At 43.6% G+C, this 18,681-nt stretch overlaps 1 protein-coding gene across 1 annotated transcript in view; it reads left to right on the forward strand.

Annotated features, from left to right (window-relative positions):
• LOC115084330 (multidrug resistance protein 1A-like) overlaps positions 1-18,681 on the forward strand; it is a 176,033-nt gene that overhangs the window by 38,377 nt on the left and 118,975 nt on the right. Inside the window, exons 7-8 of the mRNA XM_029589047.1 lie at positions 3,917-4,108; positions 6,686-6,857. Of these exons, the coding sequence (XP_029444907.1) occupies positions 3,917-4,108; positions 6,686-6,857 (364 nt within the window). The remainder of the gene's footprint in view (positions 1-3,916; positions 4,109-6,685; positions 6,858-18,681) is intronic.

An 18,681-nucleotide genomic window follows, 5' to 3' on the forward strand; every position in this document is an offset into this window, starting at 1 on the left:
GAATGCTGTTGACCAAAGGCTTCCAGCTTCTAGTAAATTGCTGTGGCTTCCCGGCCATGGATCTACTGGCCACATCTCGCAATGCGAAAGTTCCCCCAGTTCTTCAGTCACAGATGAGATCAGCACACCCAAGGGATCGACGCCCTTGTACAGACCTGGCCAGAGGAGAACTTACTGTACGCCTTCCCCCCCCCCCCCCCCCATGGACTCTACTGGGCAAGATCATCCGCCAGGTAGAACACCACTGAGGTTTAGTCCTCTTAGTGGCCCCAGATTGGCCCATACACCCGTGGTACGCAGACATGTGAAGGCTCCTCGTGAGGAGTCCTCTGTGCCTCCCCCTACACAGGGACCTTCTTCAGCATGGCCCGATTCTTCACTAAGATCCGTCTCTATTCTCTCTTATGGTCTGGCCCTTGAGAGGGCTCGCCTAAAGAAGCGTGGTTACTTGGTGGCCATGATCACCACCTGGCTTTATTCTTGGAAGTTTTCAATGTCTCTGGCATATATACACACACAGATCTGGAGAATATTTGAAGCCTGGTGTGAGGGCTGCGGGGTGCCCCTGTGAACGGCCAAGATCCCCATGATTCTGGAATTCTTACAGGATGGCCTGAAGAAAGGGTTGTCCCTCAAGTCCAGGTAGCATCCCTCTCCTGCTTCAGGGCTGAGGTGAATGGAAACCGCCTGTCAGCATATCCAGACTTGGCCCATTTCCTAAAAGGAGTTAAACAACTCCAACTCTCCCCCTTAGTGGCTGGTCTCCTTATGGAACCTCAATCTAGTATTGGACTTCCTAGCAGGACCTTCCATCAGACCGATGCACTGTCGCTACGCCTATTAACACTAAAGACGGTATTCTTGGTGGCGATATGCTCGGCCCATCGCATCTCTGAACTACTGGCACAATCCTGTCGGGAACCATTACTTTGATTTTACTCCAGGAACAGTACAGCTTCACACGGTCCCCTCCTTCTTACCAAAGGTGGTCTCGGAGTTTCACTTGAATCAATCCATCTCCTTACCATCACCAGAGGGACACATGGACACACAAGACTCCCACCTTCTTTGCCATCTAAATGTTGGCAGACTCCTAGTGCGGTACCTTGCGCACTCTGAACCGGTATGCAAGACAGATCTCTTGTTTATTCTTCACGGCGGGAAGAAACAGGGCGAAGCAGTTTTGCAAGCTACTGTAGCATGCTGGATCAAGGAAATAATCAGGGTAGCTTATGTAGAGGCAGGGAAGCCTTTAACCCTTCAGGTAAAGCTTTCTACTAGGGCCCAGGCAGTATCCTGGGCGGAAGCTAAGCTACTGTTGCCCGCTGAGATCTGTCAAGCAGCTACGTGGTCTTCTACACACCACCTGCAGGTTCTACTGCCTGGATGTCCAGGCTCAAGAGGATGGGGCCTTTGCAAGGGTGGTGCTAATGGGACCACAGGCAGCCTCTCGCCCCCATTTGGGAGTAGCTTTGTACATCCCACTGGTTCTGAGTCCATCTGGCTACACACTAGGAAATGGAGAAATTACTTACCTGATAATTTCATTTTCCTTAGCGTAGACAGACAGAAGGACTCGGCATCCCACCCATAGCTGCCCAGGAGAGGTGCCAATGAATCGCATATGAGGCGAACCACAATTCCATATGAATATGGGTAAGCCATTGCCCTACCCCTAGTTCAGGGCATCCACAGTATGGCTGGTTTCGGTACTTATTTTGGTTGAGTACACTGGCGGTCTCCGGTTTTTAATAAAGTTTTTGTTAACCAAGGGTTTAATCAAGTTCTTTGATTATATATGTCCACAATGGCTTTTCGAAGAGCTGAGGTCACTGCAGGTGTATATCTAGGGTGACGTCTGTTTTGAAATCTGAATCCTTCTCCCATCTGCTAGCAGAGAAACACATTATCCACTGGTCCTGAGTCCATCTATCTACACTAAGGAAAATTAAATTATCAGATAAGTAATTTCTCGATTGATATGACTTACCACATATAATTGGCAGATGTAAAAATACACGAGTAAGGTGTAAAATAGCAACTTATGCAAATAACTCGGGGCCCTATCCGGGCCTGCCTCTAGACTGCTCCTTTTTTTACATGCATAGATGTATGTGTGTGAAAGTGAAAATATGTACACATTTTGAACTTTCCATAAAATATGGAATGAGTGAGTAAAGGCTATTTACAGGCTTATATGCTAATTTTTATGCATGTACGGGCCAATTTTAAAAGGCCCGCACATGTAAAAATCGGGGGTTACGCACATGGCTGGGCCCTGCATGTGCCGCACGCATTTTAGAAAGGACCCAGCCACGCGCATAACCCCCATTATGTGCTTAAGTGCCGGGCCAGAAGAAAGCAATAAGTATGGAAAGGAAAAAAAAATAGGGGATAGTAAAGTTTAGGTTAGGGGTCAGGGAGGAGAGGAGAAAATGTAGGAGGGTTAGGGAAGTTCCTTCCCAGTCCACTCCTTAATTAGAGCAGACTGGGAGGGAGCTGGTCTGGGCCCAATCGCATCTCTGTGTGTACTTAAAATCCCCCTCCCTGCATTGCGCGCGTTGCGAGCCATCCGCACATGCAGATGTTGAAATCCAGATATATGTGCGTGCAGATATCACATTTTATGATATGTGCGGGGAGATGCACGTTATAAAATCAGCGCGCCATGTGTGCATGCCAAGAACTGCACGCGTTGCACATAGACTGGCGCACGCTGCTTTTAAATCGACCCCGTAATGTTTTGAAAATTCACCTTTATGCATGTTTTCCTTTGCACTTCCAGAAATGCTTTCACTAAGTACAATTAAAGTATGCGTATTGTTTCAATTTGCATATTTTCAGCTATGTTGATGTGACCAATTTACTCCAGTAAATCACTATTTATTCACATGAGATAAATGGCTTTGAAAATTATCCTCATTATGTTTCCATATGACTCTGCCTGTCCAAGACAAGTCACAATTACTAGGGATGTGAATCGTTTTTTGACAATTTAAAAAAAATCATCTGATATTTTTTAAATAGTCAAAAATCGGTACAGTGCGCGATACAATAGAAATTTTCACAATTTTTCGTGAAAAATCGTTACTCCCGTTAGTGTCTACTAACGACAGTTATTTGGGGGGAGGGCGGGAAAACCAGCACACCCAAACAACCCCTAAATCCTCTCCCGTTCTCAGGAGATCGCTCCCGGGACCACCACCAGGTAATTTAAAAATGTTTTGGGGGGATCGGGAGGGTGGGAGAAGCTAAGGGGTCATCTTTAAAGGGTCGGGTGGATTTTTTTTTAATCGGGCCATCGGCGCCATTTTTGAGTGGGAGTCAAAATGGCGCCAATGGCTCGAGAGCAGGAGATCGGTCCCCGCGCCCCCACTGGACCACCAGGTACTCGTAAAAAGTTTTGGGGGGGTGGGGGAAGGTAAGGGGTCAATTTTAAAGGGTCGGGCCTCACTAAAAAAAAAAAAAGTTAACGATGTGAATCGGAACCGATTCCGATTCACATCTCCAGCGATCAGATTTTTTTTTCTCCCTCCAGCCGAACCCGATCGTTAAGACGATCGGGCACACGATTCGCATCTCTAACAATTACATTCTTCTTTAATTCTCCATTCCAGTAGTTATCAGTTGATAAACACAAGACTCCTGAAGTTGATTTCCATCTTAATGTATGACAACATTTTTACTTTTGGACAGGTGCATTTTTGTTCTTGTATGACTTTACTCTCTTTCTAGCATATATGTTTACCTTGTACATACTGTATGTTAGTGTGCATTTTGTAAAACTGAAATACTACTATTCTTGTCTATATCTGAACTTCTGACCCATATTGAATACATAATAATAATTTGGCAACAATTGTTTCATATTTTAATCATATTACTGATTTATCTAAACCTTTGCTCTGTGAAACAGGTTTGCTTACTATTATGTTGGAATCGGCTTTGCTGTATTGGTATTAAGTACAGCTCAAGTTTGGACATTTTTAGTTGCTGCTACAAGACAGACAAAAAGAATTCGCCACAAGTTTTTCTCTGCAGTCCTCCACCAGGAGATGGCCTGGTTTGACACAAACCAGATTGGAACACTGAACACCAGGCTGACAGAGTAAGAATATTATTAACCTGTAGCCCAAGCTTCTCAGATCAAGGTCAAAGCCATTCTCATGCTGATAAACAACTTACTTTTAATGTAAACTTCTTTATTTTTCATTCATGGAAACAGCTTTTTTTCTGTAACTTTTATGACCCGTGTTGCAATGAACTATGTTATAACTTTAAATCAATTTTAAATCACTGATCATCCAAAGTTGTAGATCTCTGTACCAGTTTAATTTCTTGAAACTAGCAGAACTGCTTGTGGGATTCCTTTAGCTTACTTTGGGAGACTTATGAATTGGACAGTGGCATCCACAACCTTGTAGTGACCAGCACTGTACTAACTTATGACACAAAAGTATCACTGTTGCCTCCTTACTTCCATTAAGTTCAACGATATACAGAGAGACACAAAGAATTTATATTTCAAAAAAGAAAAATTGAACAATGCTCATTTTCCTTAAATTTTTTGTTTTTTCTCTTGTGCACATCCACAAATACATCCATTGTAGTACAAAGAGAATATGAAGGGAGGGTACTTCTTCTTTTTTTTTTTTTTTTAAAGCTGTTTCTGTGAATAAAGCATTGATTTACCTGGGCAAATGGGATTTTATAAGATTGCCTACCCAATATGCAGATAAAATGCACATTCAGCTGGTATGCAGGTTTTTGTTTTTTTTTTTGTTTTTTTACCTGCATTACAGAAAGGCCTTCCTGAGACAGGGATAGGGAGGAGTTTGGAATTACCCAAATATTTTTTTAATTATAAAAGGCGTGCCAGTAACTTTTGCCAGAAAGTGCCAGCACATATACCATGCGTAAATGTGTGCAGGCAATCTTCCTGAGGTAATTTTCAAAGTATTATGTCTCTGAAAATCAGAGTGAAACCTGAGGGTAAAATATACCCGCAGATTGTGCCCTCTCTGAAAACAACCTCCACAGAGGGTAATTTTTCAAAGGGCATTTAGCAGGCAAACAGCACTTTACCCGCAGACATGGCCTGTTATAAAATTGCCCACTGGATATGAAGGTAAACTTTTTTTTTTTTTTTTTTTTTTTTGAGCATGTAGCCCATATGGGTGTAGTTTACTTGTAGTAATCTGAGACATTTCGGAGGTTGGAGTTGGGGAGGGATTTTCTCTTCTCATACTTTAGCATGGGTGGAAATTTTGCCACCCTCTGCCCCCACAAAAAGAAATCTGTGTACAAATCAGCAGAGGTAAAAGTGTGCTGGCAGTTCTGGTGGGAGAACTTTCAGGGGAAAATATGCGTCCACGTTCCCATTGAAAACTGGTGTAACGTATGTGTTCATTTGATTTAAATTTTAGGTGGGCTCTTACAAAATCATCCCCATAATGATTGGCAGTTAGATGTAAGGCTTATTCTCATTGGTCACGTGTGATAGGAAGAGTTTTCATAACTAATTCATAGTCACCAATTGTGAATCCTCAGTCATGATTATTGAGAATTAAGCTTTTATGAAATGGATAACCATTAATGCATTTTTACTAGGTTCTAGTTTATTCCTAATAGTTTTGCAAATGAATGAAACCCATGTCTATATAAGAATGTTTTGTATAATTAATGCAGGAATAAAGTTTAACAAATACCATAATTTTACTGAAGTCAGACATAAAGGGGCAGATCTAAAATATACGCGCGGGCGTAGATTTGTTCGCGCAACCCGGCGTGAACAAATCTACGCCCGATTTTATAACATGTGCGCACTGCCGCGCGCATGTTATAAAATCAGGGGTCGGCGCATGCACGGGGGTACACCTTGCACGCGCTGAGCCCGAGGGGAGCCCCGATGGCTTTCCTCGTTCCCTTCAGGGCCGCTCCGATTTCAGAGCGGCCTTGAAGGGAACTTTATTCCAGCCCTCCCCCCCCCCCCCCCGGCTTCTCCCCCTACCTTTGTCAAAAGTTACGCCTGCCTTGCAGGCGTAACTTGCGCGCTCCGGCTGGCTGCCGGCGTGCCATTCTCCGGCCCGGGGGCTGCTTCGGAGGCCTCTGTCACACCCCGACACGCCCCCCAAGCAAAGCCCCGGGACTTTCGCACGTCCCAGGGCTTTGTGCGCGCTGGCAGCCTATGCAACATAGGCGCACCGGCGCGCAAGTCCACTGAGCGCGTAAATCCGGCTGGATTTACGCGCGCAGGGCTTTTAAAATTTTAGCCCTAAATGTATCCATATATCTACATCCCTATTAATTGTTAGTAGAGCAATATTTCCAGTAGATGCAAGAATGATCAGCAGAGGAGACAAGGACACAAATCCAAACTCCTTAGATTGTGTCTTGACTCGATTTCTCCCTGAGAGGCCACTAACTTTCTGCTCTGAGGCAGAAGCTGTCTGGTACTTGCCCCAAGATATTATGAACAGCACAGAAGAGGGAAACGTAATGCCGTCTCATGAACTGTTGCCCTCGATGGGAACAGTATGTGATTACACACGCCCAGATGTACCAGTGAGATACCGAACAGAAATTGATGATTTCATTAGCTTGGGTGCTGTGTTTGAATCCATATTCAGGATGTGTATCGAGGAACTGGATTAATGAATAACTTTCTCTTTTTTTTTTTCCTTAGTGACATTAATACTATTCATGATGGTCTTGGAGACAAGATTTGTATATTTGTGCAATTTTTTGCAACCTTCCTAGCTGGAATTATCATAGGATTTGTATATGGCTGGAAGCTGACTTTGGTGATTCTGTCAATTAGCCCTCTGCTTGCCCTATCAGCTGCAGTTTGGTCAAAAGTAAGTAAAATTATCTACATAAAAGCAGGATGAAGAACTACAATGCATTTTCAGTTTTATGGGAGTGAATGGCTTTTATAAATTACTTCAGGGCTCAGTGCACAGAAAAATATGCACACAATTCTGTTTGTATACACACAGGCAGGAGATAGGCGTATCAGGTAAGCAGAGCTGAGACAGAAACACATAACTTATGTGCGTACTTTTGAAAATAAAAATGTAACTCACACAAGTTACGCCTTTTGAAGAGAAAACACGGGTAATGTGATTGGTGAAGGGCATTTACCTGAGTATTTTAAAAGCAAACATTTGAATAAGTTCACTTTGAAAAATGTGGGGTAAAGTAAGTGTATAATAGCTACATGCAGACTTCACCCCTACCTGCACAGTTACAAAATTATACTCTTACTTTGTACTTTTATTCAATTATCAGTGATGTTGAAATACATATGCAAGTGAATATGATTAAATTGTATTTTATATATGTTTTACACAGCATCCAGAAGTAAACAGAAATCCTTTTCTTCAATATTTGCAAAGCTTGTATTGGCTGCCATGTTTCAAACTGACCTCTAAGACATAAAAGTAAAATGCTCAGAATGTGCAGATCAAAAAATAGGGTTGAAAAAGGTAAACCGTGGAGTGCCTCGGGGATCTGTACTTGGACCGGTGCTTTTCAATATATTTATAAATGATCTGGAAAGGAATATGACAAGTGAGGTGATCAAATTTGCCGATGACACAGTTATTCAGAGTAGCTAAATCACAAGCAGATTGTGATAAATTGCAGGAGGACCTTGCGAGACTGGAAGATTTGGCGTCCAAATGCCAGATGAAATTTAATGTGGACAAGTGCAAGATGATGCATACAGGGAAAAATTCCCCATAGTTACATAGTTCCATATTAGGAGCTACCACCCAGGAAAGAGATCTAGGCATCATAATGGATAGTACATTGAAATTGTCAGCTCAGTGTGCTGCAGCAGTCAAAAAAGCAAGAATAATGTTACGAATTAGGAAGGGAATGGTGAATAAAACTGAAAATGTCCTAATGCCTCTGAATTATACCTAGGTGAGACCACACCTTGAATACTGTGTGCAAGTCTGGTCACTACTGTTGTGGGTGTAGACCCTTGGACTGAGGTAGAATTGGTGCAATTTGCAGGATAGAGCCCTGCAGGTCCCACTGTTGGAAAATGGAATCGGTTGAGGCAGAGGCCCAATAGGAGCTTTGTCTATAGCAGACTGTGGTCCCCTGGGGGTTGAGCCTTTGGGTGCAGGGGCTGGCAAGACTTAGATGGGGCCTCTGCTGGTAGTCAGAAGAACTGTTGAAGACACTGGGTTGTACAGTTGAATCAAAAAGCAGGCTATGGTCAGTGGCAGGTGGCATTCAAAGGAAATCCAGGAAGCAAGCTAAGGTCAATATTGAGCATCCGTCCAAAGGAAAGGTGGGATGGATGGACAGGGAGGTAAGGAGTAGGACAGGTGGGCAGACAAGGAGATGTGGAATACTGAAGACCTGACCTCAAAAACTGAAGAGCAAGGACAATGAAGACTACTGGAACTGAGGACAAGGAACACAGGAACTTCAGAATGCAGGCGGGTTCCACTGAGGCAACTATAAGGACTGTAGGGAGACCTGTTGCTGAGGCAAGGAGGAGATGCACAAGTGGCCTTTTATAGGCCTTGCCCTGTGATATTATCATGGAGCGCTGTTGGCCTTTTCCTGCCACTGGTCTTTTAAGTGTAGCTGGATTTATAAAAGATTTAGATAAGTTCCTGGAGGAGAAGTCAATTGCTATTAATAAATAGGCAATAGCCACTGCTTATTACTGGTATCAATAGCATAGGATCTATTTAATATATAGGTATTTGCCAGGCACATATAACCTGGATTGACCACTGTTGGAAACCATGCTGGGCTTGATGGACTCTCACACTGATTCAGTATGGCAACTTCTTATGTTCTTAAGACAAATAGGAGAGACATAAGTAGACTTAACTCAAGCTACCTTTATAAATACAGGGAAAAGTAATTTCTTATTTAAAAAAAAAATACAATTCAGAAGTTTTTTATACCTTTCTAGGGAAAGCATAGTATGCTTTTGGATCTGCATGTATTTATTTATTTTACTCATAAAACATTCCACCTTTTCCTAAGGGCAGGCACAGATGGGTTACACAATAAACAGAGACAACATTGAACACATGAATAATGTGTATACTTCATATCTGTATGTGTAAGTGAGGTACATTAAGTATAAATCATAATGATAAAAGCAGGAACATCCTGTATAAAGAGAGTGAAGTATAAAGTATGCATTCATACTATATATATGTAGTTAAATTAGCCCAGATACTGATAAAAAACATAGAGGAAATATGGGATATCAGTTTTGGCTATGCCCTATGATCCAAACATTTTTGGAAAAATTGGGGACTTCTGAGAAGAACTAGAAGTCAGGAGGTTAAGCTTTCCCTTGAAGGGTTGATTTTTGTGAGCCTTCACTTTTAACTGTGGAAGGGAAACTTTAAAAAAAAATTTATTAGGCTTTTTTTTTTTTACTTTGGAAAGAGAGGAATTTTGGTGGCATGGAGAGAGAGGAGAGACTACCTTCATAGTAGCATTGGAGGAAATGCTATTGGAATATGAGATGACTAGGGAAGCAGGGTTGAGAAGGAAGTTTTTCATAAGAACATAACATTAAGAAGTGCCATGGTGGGTGAAACCAAGGTCCATTGAGGCCAGCATTCTGTCTCTGACAGTGCCCATTCTGGGTCTCAACTACCTGGCAGATCCCCCAATAGATGATCTATTTCATGTATATGACACCAAGAGATAAGCGCTGGTTTTCTCAAGTTCTACCTGGCTAATAACTGTTTTATGGAATTTGCCTACAGGAGCTTGTCCAATCCTCTTTTGAACCTGCTGTGTTAGTTGCATTGACATCCTCTGGCAGCAGGTCACATAGTTTGCTTATGTGCTGATTTAAATAAAATCATAGGAAGTATTTTTTTTAATCTGCTGGTTGCTAGTTTCATGGAGTGTCTTCTTTTCCTAGGGTTATTTGAAATAGTAAATAACTGTTCCCTATTTACCCATTCCACCTTATTCATGATGTTATAAATATCAATCATATTCCATCTGTTATCTCTTTTCCAAGCTAAAGAACCATAATTTATTTAACCTTTCTCCATAAGGGAGCTTAGTTCTATGCACGCTGAGGCAAGTTTGTGCACGCTTGAGAGGCAGTAGCCAGCTAAACACACAGGCTACAGAAGTTATGGCCTCTGCGGCAAAGAAGCTCAGACGACACTCCCTTTGCACCGCACAGTCTGATCTGGAATCCTGCCTGTGTCAGCACTGTGAGGAGGACCAGGGAGGGCTGGACTCTCAGAACTTTTCCAAGTCCGGTCCATCTCAGAGGATGGGTCAGCCATGACCTTGTCTTTCAGCACCCCGGACCTGAGCAATTCCGGGGCTGCATCCTCCCTGGGAGAGGGCAGTTCAGTGGTGCCTACCCCGGTGCCTCCTGGGCCAAATATGGACCCAGCAGTCTTCTCTTGGTTGGAATTTTTCCAGGGCCTCCAAGCCTTTGCTCATGTGCAGTCAGCCCCTGCTCCTGCCTGGGCAGAGCCCCAGCAGGGAAGGCCTCACCCTCTCAGCCCTGTGAGCAGGCCTCTGGACATTCCTCTCCTCACCAAGGGTATCCCTGACAGGGACCCAGACACCACGGACGACGACGGGGGACTCATTGGAGGATGGGGAAATCTCTCCAGGCCTGGAGTCATACCAGACCATGCTTCGATTTTTCCACAGAGATGAATTACCGGCCCTAGGCTCCCAGACCCTGAAGACTCTGGGAGGGCCGGGCATGGACCCTATGTCTGAGCCAACGAAGAACCCCATCCTGGTGTCTCTATGGAAAGCCTCTTGCTATTTCCCAGTGCTGGAAGCCATCCAGGAGTTGATTGACCTGGAATGGGATGCCCTGAAGGCAAGTTTTAAAGAGGTCGCACCTTGGAGGCCTTGTACTCTCTCTGGATCCAGTGGTCAAGGAACACCTGCATTTCCCGAAGGTGGACACCTTGATCTGTGCTGTCTCGAAGCAAACAACTATTCCTGTAGAGGGAGGAGCGGCCTTGAAGGTTGCTCATGATAGGCGGTTGGAATCCATCCTTAAGCAAGCTTTTGACACGATAGCAATGACACTGAATATCGCTTCCTGTTGTGCTTCGGTGGCTCGCTTGTGTTTGCTTCTCTCAAGAGAGGCAGATAGCTCCAGGGCACACTCCAAAGAGGCAATCAAACCTGCCTCAACCTTCCTGGAAGATTTAAGCTTGGGCATGGTGTGTGCCTCTGCTAGAGGAGTAGCCTCAATGGTGGAGGTCAGAAGACAGCTATGTTTGCAAAATTGGTCAGTGGATGCAACCTCTTGGGTGAACCTCAAAGTTGCCCTTTAAGGGTTCCCTGCTATTTGAAAGTAAATTGGAGAAGCTAGCCAGTAAGTGGGGTGAATCTTCAGTACCCCAGCTACCAGAAGATTAGAAAGGGGTCACAGTGCTTCTCACCCATGAGGGGTCAGAACCAGGGGCTTCCAGCCATACAGAAACTTGTCATTTCAGTCACTTTGGCCCTCGGGAAGGTTTCAGTCCTTTCAGAACCAACAACCAAAAAGAGGTTGAGGCTCAGGTTCGACCCAAACTCCCCAATGAAGTTGGGCTGACCCATCCGTGGGACGAGGAGCTAGAGGGCAGACTATCCCTCTTTTATCAGCGGTGGGTCGAGATCACGTTGGACAAATGGTTGCTAGACATCATCATACGAGAAGGTTAGGCTCTGGAATTTTGCAATATTCCTCTGGATAGGTTCATGTCACCTTGCCATTCCTGACCTTAACCCGAGCTTAAATCAAAAATGCCCTGGGTAGATACCACATATTTTGAAAGGCTTATGTGCATTGTGGTTCTAATCATTGGTCGTTGGTTGTAAGGTTCAATGGCATTGCATTCTTAATTTTTCGACGCGGCTCGCGTTTCTTTTTTTGCTTCTTCAGGGGCTCTTAGTAAGTTGTCTGTAAATACAAACGCTGTATTAAACAATGCAGTTTGGAAAAACAATTATAAAATATACTTGCTATTTATCCATACATCAATTGTATAACTTATGTCTCCCGACTTCCACAGCCTACAGATCAGCTGTTCCTCCATTTTGTAAAGTTAACCCGGCGGCTTCTTAAACCGACTCACGAATCATATCCCAACCAATCGGAGCGGTCCAAGTTCTGACAGCAAACTAACGTCATGACGTTGTAAACTCTCACACGTTAGACCAATGTGGTCCAATCAATGGCCTCGTTAATCCCCCTAGGGGAGACTGCTTGTAATGTAAAAATCCATTTCTGTTCAATAAAGTTGAGTTTGAAAGAGCTATCTCCGCTGTCCTCTGACTGAATAATTTGATCAAGGATTGTCCATTTAAGATTTTGAAATGCATGTCCTCTGTCAATACAATGTTTGACCATTGGAGCTTCCAAATTTGAGGTGTTAAGTCTACTACGATGTTCTCGTAAGCGAACCTTGATCGCTCTTTTTGTGCGTCCAACATAAATTAACGGACAGGTACATTGGATAACATATACGACATTGGAAGACAGACAATTTGTATGACACCATTTCTTGAATCTCCGTCCTGTATTGGGATGACACCATTCCGTCCCTACGATTGCTGATTCACACATGTCACATGCTCCACACGTACTATGTATACCTTCACTCATTGAAATGGTATGGGTGGTATTTGCACGAACAATATGTTCTTTGATGTTTTTTCCTCGAGAGTATGAAAATAAAGGTAAATCAGAAAAAATGGAAGAATGTAATTGTAATACATGCCAATGTCGTTTTATGCTCTGGACAATAAATTTGGATTTATCAGAATGTTGTAACACGCACACATCTGGGCAGTCTTGTTTGCGTGTCTGATATTCCAAAAGGGATGATCTGTCAGAATGTTTAGCTCGTCGCTAGGCTTTGTGAACGGCATCAAACGGGTATCCACGTTCAAAAAATCTATATGCCAATATTCCGGCTTGATTTTTAAAGTCCCGCCGATCTGAACAAATCCGTTTTAATCGAAAAAAGTGACTCACCGGTAATCCTCGTTTAAACGCTGTGGGGTGACAGCTGTTAAATCGCAATAAGTTGTTTCTCTCTGATGGTTTTCGGAAAATAGTGGTGACAATTTTTTTATTTTGAATGTGTATTTGAATGTCCAAAAAATTGATTTGTTCTGTATTATACTGAGAAGTAAATTTTAAATCATGATCAACTGTGTTAAGCCAGATAATAAATTGTTTTAACAACCCCTCATCTGACGTCCAAAAAAACAATAAATCGTCTATATAACGAATCCAGAATGGAATATGTTGAAAATAAATTGATCCATATATGAAATGACGTTCTAAACGATCCATAACCAAATTAGCAATTGATAGGGCCGCTGAAGACCCCATCGCTATTCCGTGGATCTGTAAATAGTATTGTGCTTGAAAACAAAAAAATTTTTTTTTAAGAACTAATTTTGCTATTTTCATCAGAAAAGGTACTGGGACTCTTGATGGTAAATGGTTTTCCAAAGTTTCAGCAATGACTTCCAGAGCCACTGACTGTGACACGTTAGTGTATAGTGATATCATATCTAACGACGTCAAAAAAAGTTGATCCGATTGATGTTTAAATTCACTCAGTTTTTTCAATGTTTGGGTTGTATCCTTCACGTAAGATTTCATTTTTTCTACGTGTGGTTGCAGGAACTTGTTAAGAAAAATTGCTAGCGGTTCCAGTAAAGACCCATTACTGGACACAATCGGCCTTAACGGGGGATTAGTCATCGATTTATGAATTTTCGGAATGCCATAAAGTACTGGCGTTCTTGGATGCTGTACCCTCAAAAAGAGTCTTTCTTTCCGTGTGAGAAAAGGAGTTTCTTTTTCCTCTAAATAATGATCTATGATCATCTGTAATTCTTCAGTGGGATTCTCTTCTAATAATCGATAATAATTGGTATCTGCCAATTGGTCCTGTAATGCCTGCACATACTGGAGTTTGTCTTGAATAATGATGCCTCCCCCTTTATCTGCAGGTTTTACTATAATGGCATCATTATTTGCTAGTGTTTTTAAAGCCAATTTATGATGCGTTGAAACATTGTTATATGATTTCCCAGACGAGGATTCCATTTTACCAAGGTCATTTAATACTAGGTCTCTAAATATAGCAATCTTAGGATCTATGGGTCCCGGAGGCATCCACGATGATTTAGGTCTGACCACTGAGACTTTATCTGATGGAAAGTCGTTGTTTGCACAATATAACTTGATCTGAAGTTTCCTAATAAATCGAGCCATAGAAATTCGGCTTTCAAACGCTTTATGGGAGTTAGATGGCACAAAAGATAACCCACAATTTAAAATCTGCTCCTGCGCCTCTGTCAATTTATAATGGGAAATGTTTATTACGGCGGAGCTTGTTGTGTTTTGGACCTGGTTTGCGGTCCCTCCCATTGAGCGTGTGCCTGTGTTACTGGGTCTTGATGGTAAGCTTTGCGTTGGGATCGCCATCGATTTCGTCCTCTCCCTCTGTTTAAAAAAGGGGGGCGATTTCCAGTACCCCTCTTCGAATATTTGGAGGATGAACCTTCATCAGAACTACTTGAACTGCTTAAACTATCTGAACTGGCAAAAGTGACTCGTCTTCCCTCCGACGATTTATTCTTTGTTTTCTCTTTCTCCTTCTCTTTATCTTTATTCAGCCAACGATATACATTGTTTGAAGCATAGTCATCTTCATCTTGATGGATTTTATTTATCTTAAATTGTTTCATCGAGGTACGGAACTCATCTAAAGCTGCCTGATTTTTTTGAATCATTTGTTCCATTTGTTCTGATGATGTCTCTTGTGTAATTTTTTCTTGAAGCTCTATTATTTGTACCGTTGTTTCATCAATTGATATTTTCGTACGTTCCACTATAAGTGTCATCAAATCTATGGAACACTTATTTAAAATTGCAATCCACTTACTCATAAATGATTCATCATCTTGATATACAAGAGGAGCTTTATTGATCCTTAGACCACGCGGGATAATCTGTTGGCGTAAGTATTGAATCAATGTCGCTGAATGAAGTTCGAAACGAATCAATTGCTGTTGTAAATCATTGTAAGATGTTTCAAAATCCACTTTGGGAGTTGTAGTTTCTTCAGTCAAAAGGGGTTGACCCTGTAACATGCTCGATATATAATCTGCTGAGAAGCTGAACGTTTCCTTTAGTTTGGGATCCATTTAGGCAGTATAATTTAACACTATATATTCAAAAAAACTGCTTCACCCTTGTGAAGGGTTTAATACAGCGTTTGTATTTACAGACAACTTACTAAGAGCCCCTGAAGAAGCAAAAAAGAAACGCGAGCCGCGTCGAAAAATTAAGAATGCAATGCCATTGAACCTTACAACCAACGACCAATGATTAGAACCACAATGCACATAAGCCTTTCAAAATATGTGGTATCTACCCAGGGCATTTTTGATTTAAGCTCGGGTTAAGGTGTATGAGGTCTGGTTGAATGGTCCATTTCACTTCATTTGCTGGATCCTTCCAGTATAATACCAGTGTTATGTGAGATTTTTGATTAGGTGTTACACAAGGGTGAAGCAGTTTTTTGAATATACCTTGCCATTCCTAGCACAGGAAACTGGCAGTGGAATCCATACTGATATGGCTCCTCAGTCTGAGGGCTATAACTCCAGTACCTATACCCCAAGTAAATATGGTGTGTTATTCCATCTATTTCATCGTACCCAAGAAAAAGGGTTCTTTCTGACCCATCCTGAACCTCAAGAGCATCAACAGTCACCTGTGGATAGCTCACTTCCACATGGAAGCCCTTCACACCATCATAATGGCAGTGGAACCAAGGAGAGTTCTTAACCTCTCTGAGGCCTACCTTCATATTCCAATCAGTCAAAACAACCAGAGTTTTTCTGCACTTTGCGCTACTGGGCTGCCATTACCAGTTCCGGGCATTGCCCTTTGGCCTAGCAACTGCCCTCAAAACATACTCAAATTATGGTGGTCATGGCAGTGGCACTGAGGAAAGAAGGGATCCTGGTGCACCCTTACTTGGACGACTGGCTGATCCGAGCAAAGTCATTGGAAGAGAGTCTCCACATGACCAGCAGGGTCAGCTCTCTCCTACAGGAACCTGGTTAGGTCATGAACATGGACAAGAGCAGCTTCAAGCCCTCCCATTCCTTAGAATACCTGGTGGCCTGAATTGACACCAAGCAGGACAAGGTCTTCTTCACTCCCTCGAGTAGAAGGAAACTAGTGGACCAAGTGTATAGGTTGATGAACACAATGCGCCCCAGGGTTTGGGAGTATCTCCAGGTCCTTTGCCTCATGGCATCAACCCTGGAAGTAGTATCGTGGGCAAGGGGCATACATGCAGTCTCTCCAACACTCCCTACTGTCACGCTGGAACCCACTGTCTCAAGACTACTCGATTTTGCTTCCACCTACTGATGGAAGTATGCTCTCGGCACCAGTTGTGGCTACAGGAAGTCCACCTAAGCAAGGGTGTAAGCCTCTCCCCACCAAGCTGGATTGTCCTCACGACAGACCTGAGCCTCTGAGGGTGGGGAGCTCACTGTCAGGAACTGACAACCCAGGGGTGATAGACCCAGGAAGAGGCGAACGGGAACATGAACTGCTTGGAAGCGTGGGTGGTCAGATTAGCATGCCTGCAGTTCAATCACAGGCTCAAGGGCTGAATAATCCATGTGATGTCGGGCAACACAACAGTAGCCTACATCAACCACTAGGGAGGAACCAAGAGCCACCAAGTGTCTCTGAAAAGAGACCTCCTTATGGACTGGGTGGAGTTAAACCTGCAAGGGAGCTCGGCCTCCCAGATCAAGGGAAAAGACAACATCAGAGCAAACTTACTCAGCAGGGAAAGCCTGGACCCAGGGGCATGAACTTTGTTGACCAGAGCCTTCCAGCTCCTAGTAGATCGCTGGGGCCTCCCATTTTTCGATCTACTAGCTACATCTCACAATGCGAAGGTTCCCCGGCTCTTCAGTCACAGATGAGATCAGCGCTCCCAAGGGATTGATGCCCTTCTCCAGACCTGGCCAGAGGAGGAATTACTGTATGCCTTCCCTCCATGGCGCCTACTAGGCTAGATCATCTGCAAGATATAATACCACAGAGGATTAGTCCTTCTGGTGGCCCCAGATTGGCCCAGGCACCCGTGGTATGCAGACATGTGAAGGCTTCTCGTGGAGAGTCCCCATTGCCTCCCCCTGCACAGGGATCTTCTCCAGCAAAGTAGAATTTTTCACAAAGATCAAACAAGATTCTCTCATGATCTGGCCCTTGAGAAAATCACCTGACAAAGCACAGATATTCTGTGGACGTGATTGCTAAGTTGCTCTGTGCGTGGAAGTTTTTGATGTCCCTGGCATACATACAGATCTGGAGAATTTTTGAGGCCTGGTGCGGGGAGCATGGGGTTTCTCTGTGAATGGCCAAGATCACCATTATCCTGGAATTTTTACAGGATGGCCTGAGCGAAGGATTGTCCCTCAACTCTCTGAAAGTCCAGGTGGCAGCCTTCTCCTGCTTCAGGGCCAAGGTGAATGGAATCCGTCTGTCTGTGCATCCGAACTTGGCCCATTTCCTAAAAGGGGTTAAACATCTCTGACCACCCTTAAAGTTGCCGGTCCCCCTATGGAGCCTCAATCGATTACTGGACCTTTTGGCAGGGCCTTCCTTCAGACCACTGACAGTCTGTCGCTACGTCTATTAACACTAAAGACTCTATTCTTGGTGGCAATATGCTTGGCTTGTCTCATCTCTGAGCTACAGACACTGTCTTGTCGGGAACCATTCCTTCAATTTACTCCAGGAACAGTACAGCTTCACACCTTCCCCTCCTTAATACCAAAGGTAGTCTCGGTGTTTCACCTGAACCAAACCATCTCCTTACCGTCCCTAGATAGACACAAGGACTTGGAAGACTACCGCTTTCTTCGTCATCTAAACATCGGTAGACTTTTAGTGCGGTATCTGGAACGTTCAGAACCGGTGCGCAAGACAGATCGCTCGTTTGTTCTTCAAGGGAGAGAGAAACTGCAAAGCGGCTTCGTGAGCTACCATAGCTCGCTGGATCAAGGAAGTAATCAGTGCAGCTTATGTAGAGGCAGGGAAGACTTTACCTCTCCAGGTTAAAGCTCATTCTACCAGGGCCCAGGCAGTATCCTGGGTGGAAGCTAAACTACTGTCTCCCGCCGACATCTGTCAAGCATCGATGTGGTCCTCCTTACACACCTTCTCCAGGTTCTACCGCCTGGATGTCCAGGCCCTGGAAGTCGCAGCCTTTGGGAGGTCAGTGCTAAACAGACCACGGGCAGCCTCCTGCCCCATTTGGGAGTAGCTTTTGTACATCCCATTGGTTCTGAGTCCATCTGGCTACATGCTAGGAAATGGAGAATTACTTACCTGATAATTTTTGTTTTCCTTAGTGTAGACAGATGGACTCAGCATCCCGCCCACTGCTGCCCAGTAGAGGCGCCAATGAATTACCCATGAGGCAAACCTCGATTTCATGTGATTAGAGGGTAAGCCGTTGCCCTATCCCTAGTTAAGGGCATCTATAGTATTGCTGGGATTCAGCTCTTATGTTGGTTAAGGTCAGTTGCAGTTTTTAATCAAGTTGTATCCAAATTCTAATCAAGTTCTTCAATAATATATCCACAATG

Source organism: Rhinatrema bivittatum, chromosome 2 (assembly GCF_901001135.1).
Source record: "Rhinatrema bivittatum chromosome 2, aRhiBiv1.1, whole genome shotgun sequence".
NCBI classification, from domain to species: Eukaryota; Metazoa; Chordata; class Amphibia; order Gymnophiona; family Rhinatrematidae; genus Rhinatrema; species Rhinatrema bivittatum.